The sequence below is a fragment of the Pygocentrus nattereri genome, chromosome 15, assembly GCF_015220715.1.
Source record: "Pygocentrus nattereri isolate fPygNat1 chromosome 15, fPygNat1.pri, whole genome shotgun sequence".
Lineage (NCBI taxonomy): Eukaryota > Metazoa > Chordata > Actinopteri > Characiformes > Serrasalmidae > Pygocentrus > Pygocentrus nattereri.
Window position 1 is genome coordinate 35,063,258 of NC_051225.1, and position 14,639 is coordinate 35,077,896.

Here is a 14,639-nt window from a genome sequence, read left to right on the forward strand (position 1 = left end):
TGAGTACATGTACATGACTGAATATAACTAGTTACAACCCACCTCTGAATTTCTGTGATCATGATCATAGCAACTGCAAGGAGGCCTTGGTTAACTTTACTGCTGTACTCAAGTCCAGGTTTTACCTCTTTTTCTACACTTTATTTCTTTGCGTCTCAGGCTACAAAATCCCTGTGCTGGAAAATCTCGGCGCCACTCTGGACCAGTTTGACACCATTGACTTCTCCGATAATGAGGTCCGAAAGCTGGATGGGTTCCCTCTGCTTAAGAGGCTGAAGACAGTCCTGATAAACAACAACCGTATCTGGTGAGCGAAAAGAGTTTAGCTTTAGTTTGGCTTCACTTTGTCTGAGAGGGTCAGAAGAAACTGGAGTGCTTCTTTAATGTAGTAAATATATTTGTTAATACAAAAAGAGAAATTAAAGAAGGGGTGAATCGAAGTATGACTTCATATGCATTTGTTTAATGAGCATTAAAATATATGAATATAATACAAGTCTTTTGGGCCTAGTGTCCCATTTTTCATCAGTTACCACAAATGTAAAGCAGCCATATATCCTTAGCTGACTAGAAAGGGCCAGTCACTTTGTGGAGTTTAGCTTTTTTGTCTTTGATGAAGAGGGATATGCAAATATAATTGTTATTAAAGGGTCCAGTAAGGACATTATCCCACATGGTTACTGTACTAGCACAGTAAGCACGTCCAGTTATTTGAATATTATGTTCTGAAGACCCAGTACTGAAGTACAGCTCTGAAAATGTGTTAGTTTGCAAATGAGCTACAACTAATGTATCTTTTATTGCAGCCGAATTGGGGAAAATCTTGAGCAGTCATTGCCAAACCTGAAGGAGCTGGTTCTGACAAGTAATAACATCCAAGAACTGGTATGTAATAATTCCTCATGCTGATGTTTACTGTTTTTTGTGCATGTATAGGCTTAGTGTAGCATCTGAGACCCTACCTTGCCTTGATAAAGATTCATTTCACTGGTTAAGTTGTAGTGATGCAGGGCTGTGTGATGAGCTACATGAGCTAATCTTGTGCGAGTCAGAAAAGGATCAGGCACACACTTGCGCCATGTTATCTTTCTTTTTTTACATTTACGGCATTTGACTGGCGCTCTTATCCAGAGCGACTTACAATTTTGATCATTTTTTACAGAGGTAGGCCAAGGTGGTGTTAGGAGTCTTGCCCAAGGACCCTTATTGGTATAGTGTAGGGTGTTTATCCAGGTGGGGATTGAACCCCAGTCTACAGTGTAGAAGGCAGAGGTGTTAACCACTACACTAACCAACCACCTGCTATTTTCTCTCTCATAAAGTACAGAATTCCCAAAACTGGAGTGTAGGACTCTAATGTAAATATGTAAGGCCACATTTTATTGTCAGTCAAAGATTTCCCTAGATTTTGAAGCTGAGTCTGCTGTGCCTATTGTCTTCATTCATTCATTTATTTATTTAGTTAATTAATTTATTTAAAATTTCATATTAAGTAGTATTAAGCCTTACTGTTAAAGAATGTTTTGCTTCCACTTTGGAAATTTGTGCCTGCCATCTTATGCATTTTTGAACTTTTTTTAGTTTTGGTTTCTTCTTTTTTTAGTGATGCACAAAAACACTACTCTATAATTTACTAAAATTCAGAACCTCTACAAGCTGCTTTTTTTCTTCTGTTAAAATGCCTAATTGATCCACCTATTATGACCGATACTTTGTTGAGGTATTATGTTGTTTTTATCTGCTACAACACCTGTAACTTTTGCAGCACCAGTGCCACCTGCTCAAAAGGTTTACGTGCAGGTCTCTGATGGATGGATTGCTATATTTTTATCTCTTTGCAGTAGTTTCCTGTGGTAGCTTGTCAAAAATACAGTGTTGTCCAGCGTTAAAACGTGCGGTCCTTTACCATTCTTTTACAGGGTGATCTGGATCCTCTTGCATCAGTGAAGACCTTAACTCTTCTCAGGTACTTGCTGAGTAGTACATCTTAAACATTAAGGTTTATTCCAACGCAATTTAAACTTAAATGTTTTTGTGGTTGTGATTTTTAATTTTTTCCCCCTCAGTCTTTTAAGAAATCCAGTGACCAATAAGAAGCATTACAGGCTGTATGTCATTAACAAGCTTCCACAAATACGTGTTCTGGACTTCCAGAAGGTCAAATTAAAGGTATGGTACATTTCAAACCTTGATTTAGAGACTCAACACAGCATAAGTAACTAGTGGGTTAATATAATATTCAAGATAGGACTTGTCAAATAGCGAAAATGTGAAAATTTGTGACCCAAACATTTACTAGATTTTCTTTAAATTACTTTGCTGTCTGTTAAGGAGCTTAACGTGGATATCGACCAAACCATCCATGCTACTCAGAAAAGGTCAGCATGAATGCATTGGGAGATGTTTTTTGTCTTATGTATTGCGCTATATGTTTCTTTTTCAGAGCTGTCTTCTCAATAGCGTCTAAATTTAAATGATAAAAGTAAATAGCTGATTCAAGAAAAGGACACTATGTCATGAGTTTGATGCACAACACCTTTGGTTCTGATTTCCTAATTCTCAAAGTGACGCATCCTGGCCGATGTCGTGGTGTTTTTTTGTTAGCATTTACTTTAACTCTGTGATGTATCGCCATAGGAACGTCAAGAGGCTGAGAAAATGTTCAAAGGCAAACGAGGTGCTCAGCTTGCAAAGGATATTGCCAAGCGCACGAAAACGTAAGATGAAACTCCTTGATCAAGCACAGCTCTTCCGAATCACTGGACTCATGGAACTGGGTTATAAACTCCATGACCTGCTCTGGAGCCCATGCAAAACAGTGCACTTCATCAGAATTGGCTTTTCTGAAATCCATAAGCTTGAAAAAGGAATAAGATTACAATCCATAAACAGTGTATTCCAGGAGAGCTGGCTCAAGGCACTTTTCTGTTTGTATCAGTTTATTAACAACAGATAAGATACACAAGATACTACACTCTGATTCGAAGAACGGTGGTTAAAAGACTGAAGAAGCAGGTCTACTTTGAACATGGTTATAAGATCTGCTGTCTGCTTGAATGTGTTGTAGGTTCACCCCAGGAGTTGGCCTGCAGGCTGACAAAAAGAAGATGGGACCATCCGCGGCGGATGTGGAAGCAATCAAGGCACTGAATTATTTGACTGTTTTTGATGAATCAGAAATGCTGTATTGTTTTTGCTAAATAACTGTTATTGCCCACAGAATGCCATCGCAAATGCCACATCACTGGCTGAGGTGGAGAGGCTGAAGGGACTGCTCCAGTCTGGCCAGATCCCTGGAAGGGAAAACAGACAAGGTACTGGGCACATTCACCACTTGTGCAGCCATCTCTTTAATTTCGGGCCAGTTTGAGGTTGAAATGGTGGCCAATTTGAGGTTGAAATTTCGGGCCAATTTGAGGTTGAAATGGTGCACATTTTTTTGGCTTTGATTGATCAGATTTGAGATGCTATCATGTGATTCTAGATAATTAATACAATTTTTATATATATATATATATATATATATATATATATATATATATATATATATAGTTATAAGAAGTTAGAAGAATGCAGATTTGGTTCCTGATTCTCACTGCACTCCAGCCATTGCATGAATTTGTTCAGTTCTATCAGGAGCACCTTATTAAATTTAATGATGTAATGAACACACAATTAGTCCTATTTAATTGAATTCAGTGCAGAGCAGTGTATGAAATGTTGAATCTTTCATTGAAATTAGTTTTTAAAAGTGGCATTTCTGGACCTTTTCTCTATTTCACATAGCTGGTCTTGGAAAAACTAAACATTATGATGGATATTGTGAAAGTCATTTATTGTCAAAATATTTTTTTTAATGCATCACACCACGATACATAGACATTTTCACAATAAGTATTTTCACAATACACCATATGCGATATTTTGACTCTGACACATCAGTGGTGCCACATTTCAAAGCAGCCTTCAAAACTGGATACAGTGATTTTCATTTAACATTTCACATTGAGTGTTATTATAAATTAATCATAATCTGGTTTCTGCAGTCATCTGATTATTAAAATGGTCATGGAAACACCATACTCTGATCTAGAAATCTGATTAACAAATCTGATAGAGAGCTGGATTTTAGCTCAGTAATCAGATTTCTCAGTGCATGTAAACTCTTACTCTGATTTCTTTCAAATGTGCGGAAACGCAGCAAAACACCTTGGAGTGATGATGAAATCAAATAAGTTACATGCTTGATGAAATAAAGGATTTTAATATTCTTTATTTTCTAGATGTATGTTCCTATTTTCAGATAAAGTTGCGCAATATATATATTAGAGAATTTTTTTTTAAAGCATGAAGTTTGAATCTTACGTTTTACGTCACTTCTTCTGTGAGTTTATTGGCTGATTGCAAAGCAGAAATCCAAAGACTGTCTGACTCGGATAGACCTGGAGTTTTCACATTATCTGATTATTCAAGTGTATGTAAATGCAGTGTTTTACATGCAAAGATTTTTGCCAATCCGATTGAATACCATTGGATTGCAGTGGGCAGCCCTATCCACGGCGCCCGGGGAGCAATTGAGGGTTGGGTGTCTTCTCAGACACCTCGGTCATGGACTGTCGGTGCTGGGGATCGAACCGGCAGCCTTCCGGTCACAGGGCCAGTTCCTTAACCTCCAGCCAACGACTGCCCCCAGAATGGCCTCAATTGGACTAGGCTATTCCGACTGAGGCGTTTACATGGAAGTGTTCTATTCCAATTGAGCTATTAGTCGGATTATTAACGGATTATCAGGCTGCATGTGAACGTGGCTAGTGCCAGCTTCAGTAAGCAGTGTTAATGACCTGCTTTGTGAAAAATGTGAAATTTGCTGTTGTTCACTGAGATGAAGTTTTTATTTGCTTAATACTTTAGATGCACAGAGCATGGTGGAAGAAGAGGAGGAGGAGGAGATGGAGAGGGGGATGCAGGCGGAGTCTGTATCAATGTACGAGGCTGTTGGTGGAGATGAGATGGAAGGAGATGATCAAGATGGAATGAACAACATGGAGGAAGACATGCATGTTAATGGTTCGTAGTTCCTGTCGTGTGTGAAAGACCGGTAGAGGTCTTCAGTCCTTTGGAGATGTAGTGTGTACGTATGTTGGGCAAAGCGTTTGATGTGTTTTGCCATCTTTCTTTTTTTAAGTTAAACACATTAAACCAGTTTTTGTAATAAATTGTTTTGGTTTTCTTTTGTAAATACTAACTTTTGAGGTTCATTCAACCCACTGGAATTTTGTATTAAACCGAAGTGCATAAACAGTGTTGTCTTTGAATTGATTTTGAAGGTTTGCTGTGAAATCTACCCCGGACACTTAAAACACGTTAGTTTTATAAGATTTCTGCAGAACCATCAAACACTTTAGCATTTGCATATATGCAGTGAATCTACAGATTAATAAAGGTGCAGTAGTTACTAAATTAAGATCAGCACTCTGTTCAGCTTTGGGCTCGTACTTAAATCTGAAAATGGCTGATGACCTGGGTGCCAGACTAAAGGACAGTTTCTCAGCAGCCATGTATCCTTAGCTGACTAGAAAGGGCTGTTTACTTTGTGGGGTTTAGCTTTTTTGTCTTTGATGAAGAGGGATGTTGATGTGTGTCCTGCTATGGGCTGGTGGCCCGTCCAGTGTGTTTCCTGCCTTCTGCCCAATGACAGCTGGGATAGGTTCCAGCACCCTCCGTGACCCAGAAGGATAAGTGGTTTAGATGATGTGTGTGATGCGTTTTTCTGTGTCCCTGATGAAGGATGCTGTGTGGGGTCGTCTAATATGTTCCTGCATGTGAAGGTGAAGCCCCGCACTTCGCCGTTGGACCAGAGTGCTATTAGAACTGAATAAAAGTAAAAACTGCATTCAATATCATTCAATTGAAAAAAGCTTGAAATGCATGATGTAATTTATAGTTTAACCTCAATATATTAAGCATAAACTTCTATAGAACCCTGGCAAACATGGAAGTGCAACAGTGGAAAGCTTCTCAAATTTAAAATATACATTATGCAAGCTCATGAATGTGTACACTATCCAACACAAAACATAGGATGTTATGTGAAAGATTCTCTTAAATTATGAATTATTGAGAAGAACTCAATAAAATGGAAAATGATTATTATGAGATACTAAGTCCCAATTAGGTGATTGTAAGACAACTGTGACATAGTGAGTCATAATTATGAGAGTCAAAAGAAAACTTTCTGCATATAATGGGATCTTATTATAATGACAAGTCATAATGATAAGTCATACAAATGAGATGCTAAATCATGAGAGTACAAAGACACAGTATTTGTATATAGTAACTCATTGTTATGATAGCAGTAACGCTCTCAGTAGCGGTAACGCCAACCCGCCAGCGCTCAATAACAGTAACGCCAACCCGCCAGCTCTGTTCTTAATCCATAGGGTTTAATATGATGTTGGCCCACCCTTTGCAGGCCAGTCAAGTTGGTCACTGGTGTGCAGTCATGTTGGAACAGGAAGGGGCCGTCTCCAACCCGCCAGCGCTCAGTAGCAGTAACGCCAACCCGTCAGCGTTCAGTAGCAGTAACGCCAACCCGCCAGCTCTCCAACCCGTCAGCTCTCAGTAGCAGTAACGAAGGTAGGAGTGTGAAGAGTCTGTTCTGGGGGTGTGTACTGTCCCGGATGATGTTTTGGGCCCTTCTGATGACCCTGGCGTGATAAATGTCCTGTAGTGAGGGGAAGGCTGCTCCACGTGGCACAGTGCAGTCAGACAAGTACCGTTCTCCTGGCAACCGCCAAACCCAGACTTGTCCATCAGATTTCCAGACGGAGAAGTGTGATTGGTCACTCCAGAGAACAAGTTTCCACTGCTCTAGAGTCCAGTGTCCAGCTTTATACCACTGCATTCAATGCTTTGCCCTGCGCTTGGTGATGCAAGGCTTGGATGCAGCTGCTCAGCCATGGAAACCCATTCCATGAAGTTCTCTACACTGTTCTTGAGCTGATCTGAAGGCCACATGAAGTTTGGAGGTCTGTGATTGACTCTACAGAAAGTCGGTGACCTCTGCACTCTATGCGCCTCAGCATCCTCTGTTATTTTACGTGGCTGACCACTTTGTGGCTGAGTTGCTGTCGTTCCCAGTCGCTTCCACTTTATAATCCCACTGACAGTTCACTGTGGAATATTTAGTAGTGAGGAAATTTCATGACTGGATTTGTTGCCCAGGTGGCGTCTGTTCACGGTACCACGCTGGAGTTCACTGAGCTCCTGAGAGTGACCCATTCTTTCACTAATGTCTGTAGATCTAGTCTGCAGGCCTAGGGGCTCGGCTTTATACACCTGTTTAAACCATTTTGATGGTTGAATGAATACTTTTGGAAATATAGCGTATTTCAACTTTTTAGCTCCATTCACCCCCATTCGTTGAGGACTTTCTCGCGGGCGCCCTCTGGCGTTTACAAGTTGTGCTCTTGCTGCAACGGGAGGAAAGGAAAGTGGTCAGGTTCCCTTTAAAACGGCTCTGGCGCTACGCCGAGCAGGACTGCTGTCTGATTGGGTCTGTAAGAGCTCATTTGCATAACACAGGTCGGTCCAGCAGCCAGTGCAATTTGAGAATTCGTAAACGCCCCGCCCCTTCAAATCTTTCCTCCACGTCATCGTTAGACTCAGGAAATCTTATCTGGCTAACAAGTGCTAGCAGGCTACTTTGCGCGCAGTTTCGCTTCAAAATGCGCAAATAACCACGGGGCTTTAATCTGTAAAATTGTTGCCGAGGTTTAATAACACAGTCTGCCTCCTTTTCGGCAAAAAAACCTGTTTGTGTTACTGAAAAATGGAGGCAGACGACGACGCTGCCGGCATCAGAGCAGCGGGAGCAGCAGCCGACGAGGCGAGTCTGGAGAACCAGGATATGAGCTTCCTCCTGACAGCTGGTACGACATTCAACCACAACAGCCCCGAGTACTAAATATGTGTCTAAATGATCAGTTTTCACTATGAACTTGACGCATAACCACATTCGCATTATTCCGCGGTAGCTGAAGGTTCGTAAAGCCTTCTTGCTGGTTTGTTTACCAGCTGACTCAGCCTCTGAACTGAACGCTGGAGCTGGGAGGGCGCAGGTCTCTCGGGTCTCTTGCTTCTGACTCGTTTTTGTGTCAGTAATGTGTTTTTAGACCTTACTTAGCTAGAAAGGTCTGTTTTTTAAAGATTAATATGTGAAAACGGCCTAGGTGGTGATGACGATGGAGTTAGGTTTCTCTTCATGCTGGCTACACTTTTAAAAGATTTGGTTCTTTAGGGTTAATTTAGTAAAGGGAATGCTTGTGTTTAGGACCGTGCTCTTTTTATGGTGAAATACTTCCTCAGATTGATGGAGAATGTGCTGTATATAGCACCAGAATGGGTTCTGTTATTGTTATGTCAAGCCTGTAACAGTGTACTCTTTTTGGTGTTATATAGAACCAGTTTGAAACAGGTTCTATATAGAACCATATCGCTGCTGTCGGAAGAAAACCCTCAGATCTCCATTTTTGTCTTTTTTTTTTTTGTATTTTTACATAAGTTGAAAATCCCTGTTGCCCTTTACATTGTCTGTAAATTTCTTAAGAAAAAGTTCCATCCATCCATCCACCCATCCTCAACCGTTTATCCGGTTCCGGGTCGCGGGGGCAGCAGCCTAAGCAAAGAGGCCCAGGCCTCCCTCTCCCCCACCACCTCCTCCAGCTCTTCCGGAGGGATATCGTTCCCAAGACAGTCGAGAGATATAATCCCTCCAACGTGTCCTGGGTCTTCCCCGGGGTCTCCTCCCCATCGGACATGTCTGGAACACCTCCCTAGAGAGGCGTCCAGAGGCCATCCTTGCCAGATGCCCAAATCACCTCAACTGGTTTTTCTCAACGTTGAGGAGCAGCAGCTCCAGTCAGAGCCTCTCGCCGATTGCCGATCTTCTCAACCTATCTCTAAGGGAGAGCCCGGCGACCCTGCGGAGAAAGTTCATTTCGGCCGCTTGTGTCCGCAATCTCGTTCTTACTACCCTAAGCTCGTGACCGTAGGTGAGAGTCGGAACATAGACCAAAAGAAAGGGCCTAAAATGATTTGGAAAAAAGTCTGGTTCCATTGACTTACATTAAAAGTAAAATTGTCTTTTTCCTTCTCCTGTAAGGTTATTATTTTGGAGTTATGAGGTTTTCTTTCGACACATGCTTAATTAGCCTGAAGAACCATTTCACTTTGCAGGGAAGCATTTAAGTATGAAAATGGTTCCATAAAGCTCTTTTAACAGTCCATGTCATGTGTTTAAAAGTATCCAGAAACCGCTTCTGGTTACAGTCTCCAGATTCACGGGGGTCTGGATATTGTAACCAGTGGGTGTGGTGTTCCTTACAGCAATGTTCCAGTATCTGATCTAAAGCCTTAGAGAATAGTACAGTTACTGCAGAGTCTCATTTGGATATGTAGAGCCAGATTCATGGACCTAAGCCGAGTCTTTGGTTTAAAAAAAACAAACAGAAAAAACAATGCCAGTGGTGTTGTGTCCTTAGAAATCCTGTTCAGTCTAGGATTAGAACTAATCTGTGTCTGGGAAACAAAGTGTATCTGCTTTGAAACATGGCAAATGCCATTGTTAAAAAGCTTTGAGCTCACATCTGGAGATCCAGAGTCTGAGTACCTGTGTGATGCTTGTATTTTAGTTCTAAATCATCTCTCTTTCTTACAGTTTCCACTTTTCTCTCTGATTATGGGTGGTACTTCCTGGTTCTTTGTGGGGGAGTTTATCTCCTTGTTCAACAACTCCGTAAGAACAGACCCAGTCAGCACCGTGGCTCAGCTGCAGCAACCAGCCAAGGTTAGTGCTAAGAATATAACCCATTTTCTAAAGAATACCGTACAAAACAAATGAAACTCAAAATAAGCAACTGATTCGTCATTGGCAGATGCTGCGTCCGTGGTGAGACGTCAGGAGGCTTTGGAGGCAGCACGCCAGAGAATGCAAGAAGAGCTCAATGCCAAAGCTGCAGAGTTCAAAGAGAAACAACAGAGAGTGAGAGCCAGACTTTCTCGTATAATGTTTAATTCAATCTTTGAGCCTCAACATGTTTTATCATATAATGTGAGATGGTTCGTTGTAGAGAGACAGACTCTTTAGATTTCTTTACAATGGTGGTGAACCACCACACAGCAGCCCAATCCCATTTCACACCCTTGCCCCTACCACTTAGCCTTCCTCCTCTTTTTTGCACATTCACATCTAGAGCGAGGGTGTCCTGGTTTAAAGGGGTAAAGCGAAGTGTTAGGGCTACATGGTCCTCCGAACAGAGCTTTACCCTCCTGTGCTGTCACTGCAGACTGGCAGGGTCGCCTACAGAGCAGCGCTAGTAGCTGATAATGAAGTGATGTTCTTTTTTATTTTAGGGTCCCATCATAGGGAAGATTTCAACCACTACTGGTTGTAACTCAGTTCCAAGGAGCAAAGTGACACTTGAAAACAAGGGGTAGGCGTAAAAATAAGAAATCGGGTTGGGCCCAACATGTACAACAGTTTAAAAAAAAGATGGATTACTATCTGAAAGTACTCTAAAACAATGTCTCAGACATCAGGCACCGTATATTATGTAATAACCTTCTGGTTATGTAGCTTTTCAAGGCATTAAATGCTTCAGACGTCTGGTTCCTGTCACAACCGTTGTGAACAGTTCTGACTTGATTTGTCTCTCTAGAACTGAGCATTTCATACCAGACCACTCTGAATGACTTGATTTGCATTTTAATGATTTAATTAAGTAGAAATAGTAAAATGTGGAATTTCCCTTTAGCAAAATTGTAGATCCAGTTAACAAATATTTCACGTTTCCTTCTCATCTTCTAGATGGAGGAGGAGAAAAGACAGCAGAAAATTGAGAAGTGGGAGAGCATGAAAGAAGGGAAGAGTTACAAAGGGAATGCAAATCTTACACAAGTAATGTGTTGCAATTAAGTCTAACTTCTTTCAGTTCGTCTCATTAAGCCTTTAAATGTAAAGTCCTAACTTCATTATGCGCTCTTTTTCTGGTTTGTCACAGAACAGCGATGAGGCCGCAACTTCCTCAACAGTGCTGAAGCCTAAAACGGACAAAAAACCCATTCGAACCAGTGGTATTATTATATTACTACGTCTTCTGTTTTTATTATTGGTTGTCTGCCATAAACTCATGTGGACTTTGTCTTTCATCACCTGACAGTGGCCTTGGCTTAATAGGATTGACTCCTGGCTTACAAAGGTCTTAATTTAGTCAAAGATAGGACAGTAGTGAAGACCACCTTTGTCAAGTCCAAGACAAGCCCAAGAACTAGTCGAACTAGTCAAAAACCAAAAGAGGGGGCTGAGTCCAAATGAGAACGAGCCAGAGTGAAAATCAAGAACCAAAAAAATCTAATCCCCTTCAAGACCAAGCTTAACAAGTCTGACTTTTTCCAGTCTTCCAGTCAAATTGTTTGGTGTGTTTTATAGAAGTGAGCTGCACCTTTTAAGTCACTTGAGCAACAGAATTACACTTAGAATTTTGCTACTGTTTAAATGACGTTTTGTAATCACAGTCATGTGTTAAAATACATTTGGACTATGTTCTGTGTTGACAGGTTTGATTCTGCACTTCTGCTTTCTTTGTCTTTGTTTCGATGTCAGAACTTGACCGGTTTGGAAAGAGCCTAAAGGACAGGTTTTTTTTGCCGCAGAACAAATGAATTAAATCCAAATCCTGATAAAATATCTCCTGTTCTAGTTCCAAACACACATGTGGCATGGATTAAAAGTTTAGAACACTCTGTCTCCAACAGTCTGTTTTTAAATTTAGTCAGATGTGGGGATGATTTTTCAGTGGTTCTGAAGATGATTGTTCAGCAGCAGTTTTCCTTGGCATTTAGCGCTCTGTTATCCAACCAATTAGTGACTTGGCTGAATCAAACTTTTCTTCAATTCTTTTTTTTGTGTGTTGGTTGAGTATGCCAAAGTGCTTTGGTGGCAGTGAAAAGAAATAAAATACTAATGTACATATTACCAAATGGCAGATCCCAAAACATGTGAGAGCACAAATCTTATTGAGTCCAAGACAAGTCCAAGTACATTTACATTTACAGCATTTAGCAGATGCTCTTATCCAGAGCGACTTACAAAAAGTGCTGTTACCAATAGCATAGAGAAAAGACAGTCCTGAGCTCAGATACTGCTAGAAACAGTCGCTGTAGATACCCAGAGAAAAAGGAACAGAGTTGAACACAGACCTCTGTGCCATTCAATACAATACAATACAATAAACTACAATACACAGTGCAATACAATAAAATATAAGTGCAGCTTATAATTCAATGCTACCAAAGCACCAGCACTCGATAAAGAATAGATAAAAACCGATGAGTAGGGTACGTTTCTCAGCGTTGAGCCGTGAAAAGCTGATGCTCGTGTAGAATTTAGCCTCTTGTTTGTGCACTGTGTCACTCTCAGTTTATATCTTAAGCTTTCTGTTTGTTTCTGTGTTAGGCTATAATCCATTGAGCGGCGAAGGCGGAGGAACCTGCGCATGGAGGCCAGGCAGAAGAGGGCCCTCAGCTGGTGGATGAGGTTAAAGGAGGTCAGAGGGACACGGTTCTAATCACCTCTGACCTTTTGACCTGGCAAAGGAGCACACGATTAGCAACTGAATGAAGCTGTCAGCACTCACCATGGTTCAGTAGGCTCGGTTAAGAATAATGCTCTTGTTTTACCCTCAATATCAGTCCTTTTTTACTTCGGTGGTCTTACTGAAAACCATTCTTGTTGATTTTAGATGGTTTTTGGGGGGATTTTCTCAGACCTTTTGGCTTTTATTTGCTGTAGCAGAGAGAATTCTCTAAGCAGCACAAACATTCTTGCTAACGTAATTGTGCTACGGAGAGATTATAGATCATATTTGAGCATTTAATGTTTTTTCCACTTAAAGGGGCACTGGTCAAAACCAATTTCTTTTTGTCTCTAAACACGCTCACATCATTGAGTGGTGCCGCAGCACACTCTAGAGTATGATTTACGTCTGTAAAGACGAGGTAAACTGCCTTCTAATGATGTATCTTGAAGGTGCGAAGAACTTTTTGTAAACTACAAGCACTTTTGTTGCAAATATTTGAAGATATTAAATGTTACTTTTAGCCAGAATGCCCCTTTTACTGCAATCCTGCTTTTGTGAATATCTCAGCATTTGCTAGACTATAGGATCAACAACTAATATCCATGTGAGATTGACAGCTTCTAATGATGCCTCCTCATCAAAGGGACTCAGGCCAGTGGGGTTGGCTGATGATTTTCAGTTGCGTCTGTGTGGTCCTGTTTTTAACACATCAGACATCAAAACGCTGTGCTGCGTGCACGTTAAGTGTGTGCAGATCTTTCAGATGGCTACTGCTGTAGGGTTCAAAGTACTTTCCATTAAGGGTAGTTGTCTCAACCTACCTAACAGAACAGTTAAGGATTTGTGTCCTCTTAAACAATGTTTTTTTTTTTTGTAGAGATACATTTGGGTAACAAAGTGGTTGCATTTTATTGTATTTGCTATGCATATTTCACAATTAAAAGGCTTTACTTAGCATGCACATCTAATCGTCTCATTTACTGTTACACCTTAGATGAACAAGAAAGTGCTCTATTTGTAGGTAGACACAGGTTAATTCAGGGTGATTCCTTTTTACCAAGTTTTTCTTATCCAGAGCGACTTACAAGAAGTGCTGTGTCTATCTAGAGAAAGTATCTTTGATTGTTACCAATAGGTTAGAGAAAAAGCCAGTCCTGAGCTCAGATACTGCTAGAAACAAAAGTCAGTCTAGATACCCAATTCTGTTGTGTCAAAGCTGCAGCAATATTCATATTTGAAATATTAGAGCAAAATGAATCAGTTGCTCCAACCTGTTCTGAAGATTCAAAAACCAAACTTTACAATATGACCTGACAAGCATTAGCAGGGGAATGGGTAGAGCTCTGTGCCTTCATAGCTCATCAGTTTGTAAACCTTTTGAGCTGCTAGACTTTTTATTTAGTGGTGTTCGATTTGAAGGCTGCACTTTACAGTAGTGAGAAGCATGTTTCAGAACTGACTGGAGAGCATTAAACATTTAGTAAAGTGTTGCACAGAGATGGACCATTTCATAGATTTTGTGAATAAGTAGTGGTTCTACCAGCGGTCGCTTTAAAAACAGTAGATGAGTGGGAAAAGCTGCTCTAAGCCCAGGAAATGACTTTCATTTGATATAATCGCCAAACAAGCAAACGACTGCTCAAACAGCAAAGTAAATAAAAAGAATGTGCATATATAATGTGCTATTAGTTTAACTCACGTTTTCATGCCAGTACAAAAAATAAAACATGAATTAAAAGATATGTGCCTTTTTGGGGGCATGTCTGCACATAGAGGAGAGCTCTTATGTGTGGGACTGATGTGTGGGATTTTTTTTAGAGGGATAAAAATAATCTCTTCTGCTTTATTCATGTCGATGAGAATTCATCCTAAAAAGTGAAACCATAGGATGGAGATGAAAACACTGTACATTGATTTAGTCTCTCGCTCTTGCTCTCGCTCTCGTTCTCTCTCTCATTGACCAAAAAAAAAAGAAAATCAACCTTTGATTTCAAGTTG

The 14,639-nt window shown here is 40.6% G+C and overlaps 2 protein-coding genes across 3 annotated transcripts in view; both read left to right on the forward strand.

Moving 5' to 3' along the window:
• snrpa1 (small nuclear ribonucleoprotein polypeptide A') overlaps window positions 1-5,299 on the forward strand; it is an 8,125-nt gene extending 2,826 nt beyond the window's left edge. For both annotated transcript variants that reach the window (XM_037545090.1, XM_017699552.2), the window contains 8 exons: window positions 160-307; window positions 807-885; window positions 1,920-1,966; window positions 2,067-2,169; window positions 2,638-2,717; window positions 3,068-3,143; window positions 3,221-3,314; window positions 4,912-5,299. In XM_037545090.1, the coding sequence (XP_037400987.1) occupies window positions 160-307; window positions 807-885; window positions 1,920-1,966; window positions 2,067-2,169; window positions 2,638-2,717; window positions 3,068-3,143; window positions 3,221-3,314; window positions 4,912-5,075 (791 nt within the window). In that variant the 3' untranslated portion in view covers window positions 5,076-5,299. The remainder of the gene's footprint in view (window positions 1-159; window positions 308-806; window positions 886-1,919; window positions 1,967-2,066; window positions 2,170-2,637; window positions 2,718-3,067; window positions 3,144-3,220; window positions 3,315-4,911) is intronic.
• A 2,341-nt stretch (window positions 5,300-7,640) lies between these two features.
• Window positions 7,641-13,602, forward strand: selenos (selenoprotein S). The gene is made up of 6 exons (XM_017699554.2): window positions 7,641-7,934; window positions 9,722-9,850; window positions 9,939-10,045; window positions 10,871-10,960; window positions 11,064-11,136; window positions 12,518-13,602. The coding sequence occupies exons 1-6, from the start codon at window positions 7,835-7,837 to the stop codon at window positions 12,595-12,597; spliced, it is 579 nt and encodes a 192-aa protein (XP_017555043.1). The 5' UTR covers window positions 7,641-7,834; the 3' UTR covers window positions 12,598-13,602.
• Window positions 13,603-14,639: the final 1,037 nt, after the last annotated feature.

Bases quoted from the DNA above. Each gene is read 5' to 3' on its own strand.
- selenos (XM_017699554.2), top strand. From the start codon at position 7,835: ATGGAGGCAGACGACGACGCTGCCGGCATCAGAGCAGCGGGAGCAGCA. The intron at 9,851-9,938 runs GTTAGTGCTAAG...CGTCATTGGCAG, and splicing joins AGCTGCAGCAACCAGCCAAG to ATGCTGCGTCCGTGGTGAGA. The intron at 10,961-11,063 runs GTAATGTGTTGC...GGTTTGTCACAG, and splicing joins GGAATGCAAATCTTACACAA to AACAGCGATGAGGCCGCAAC.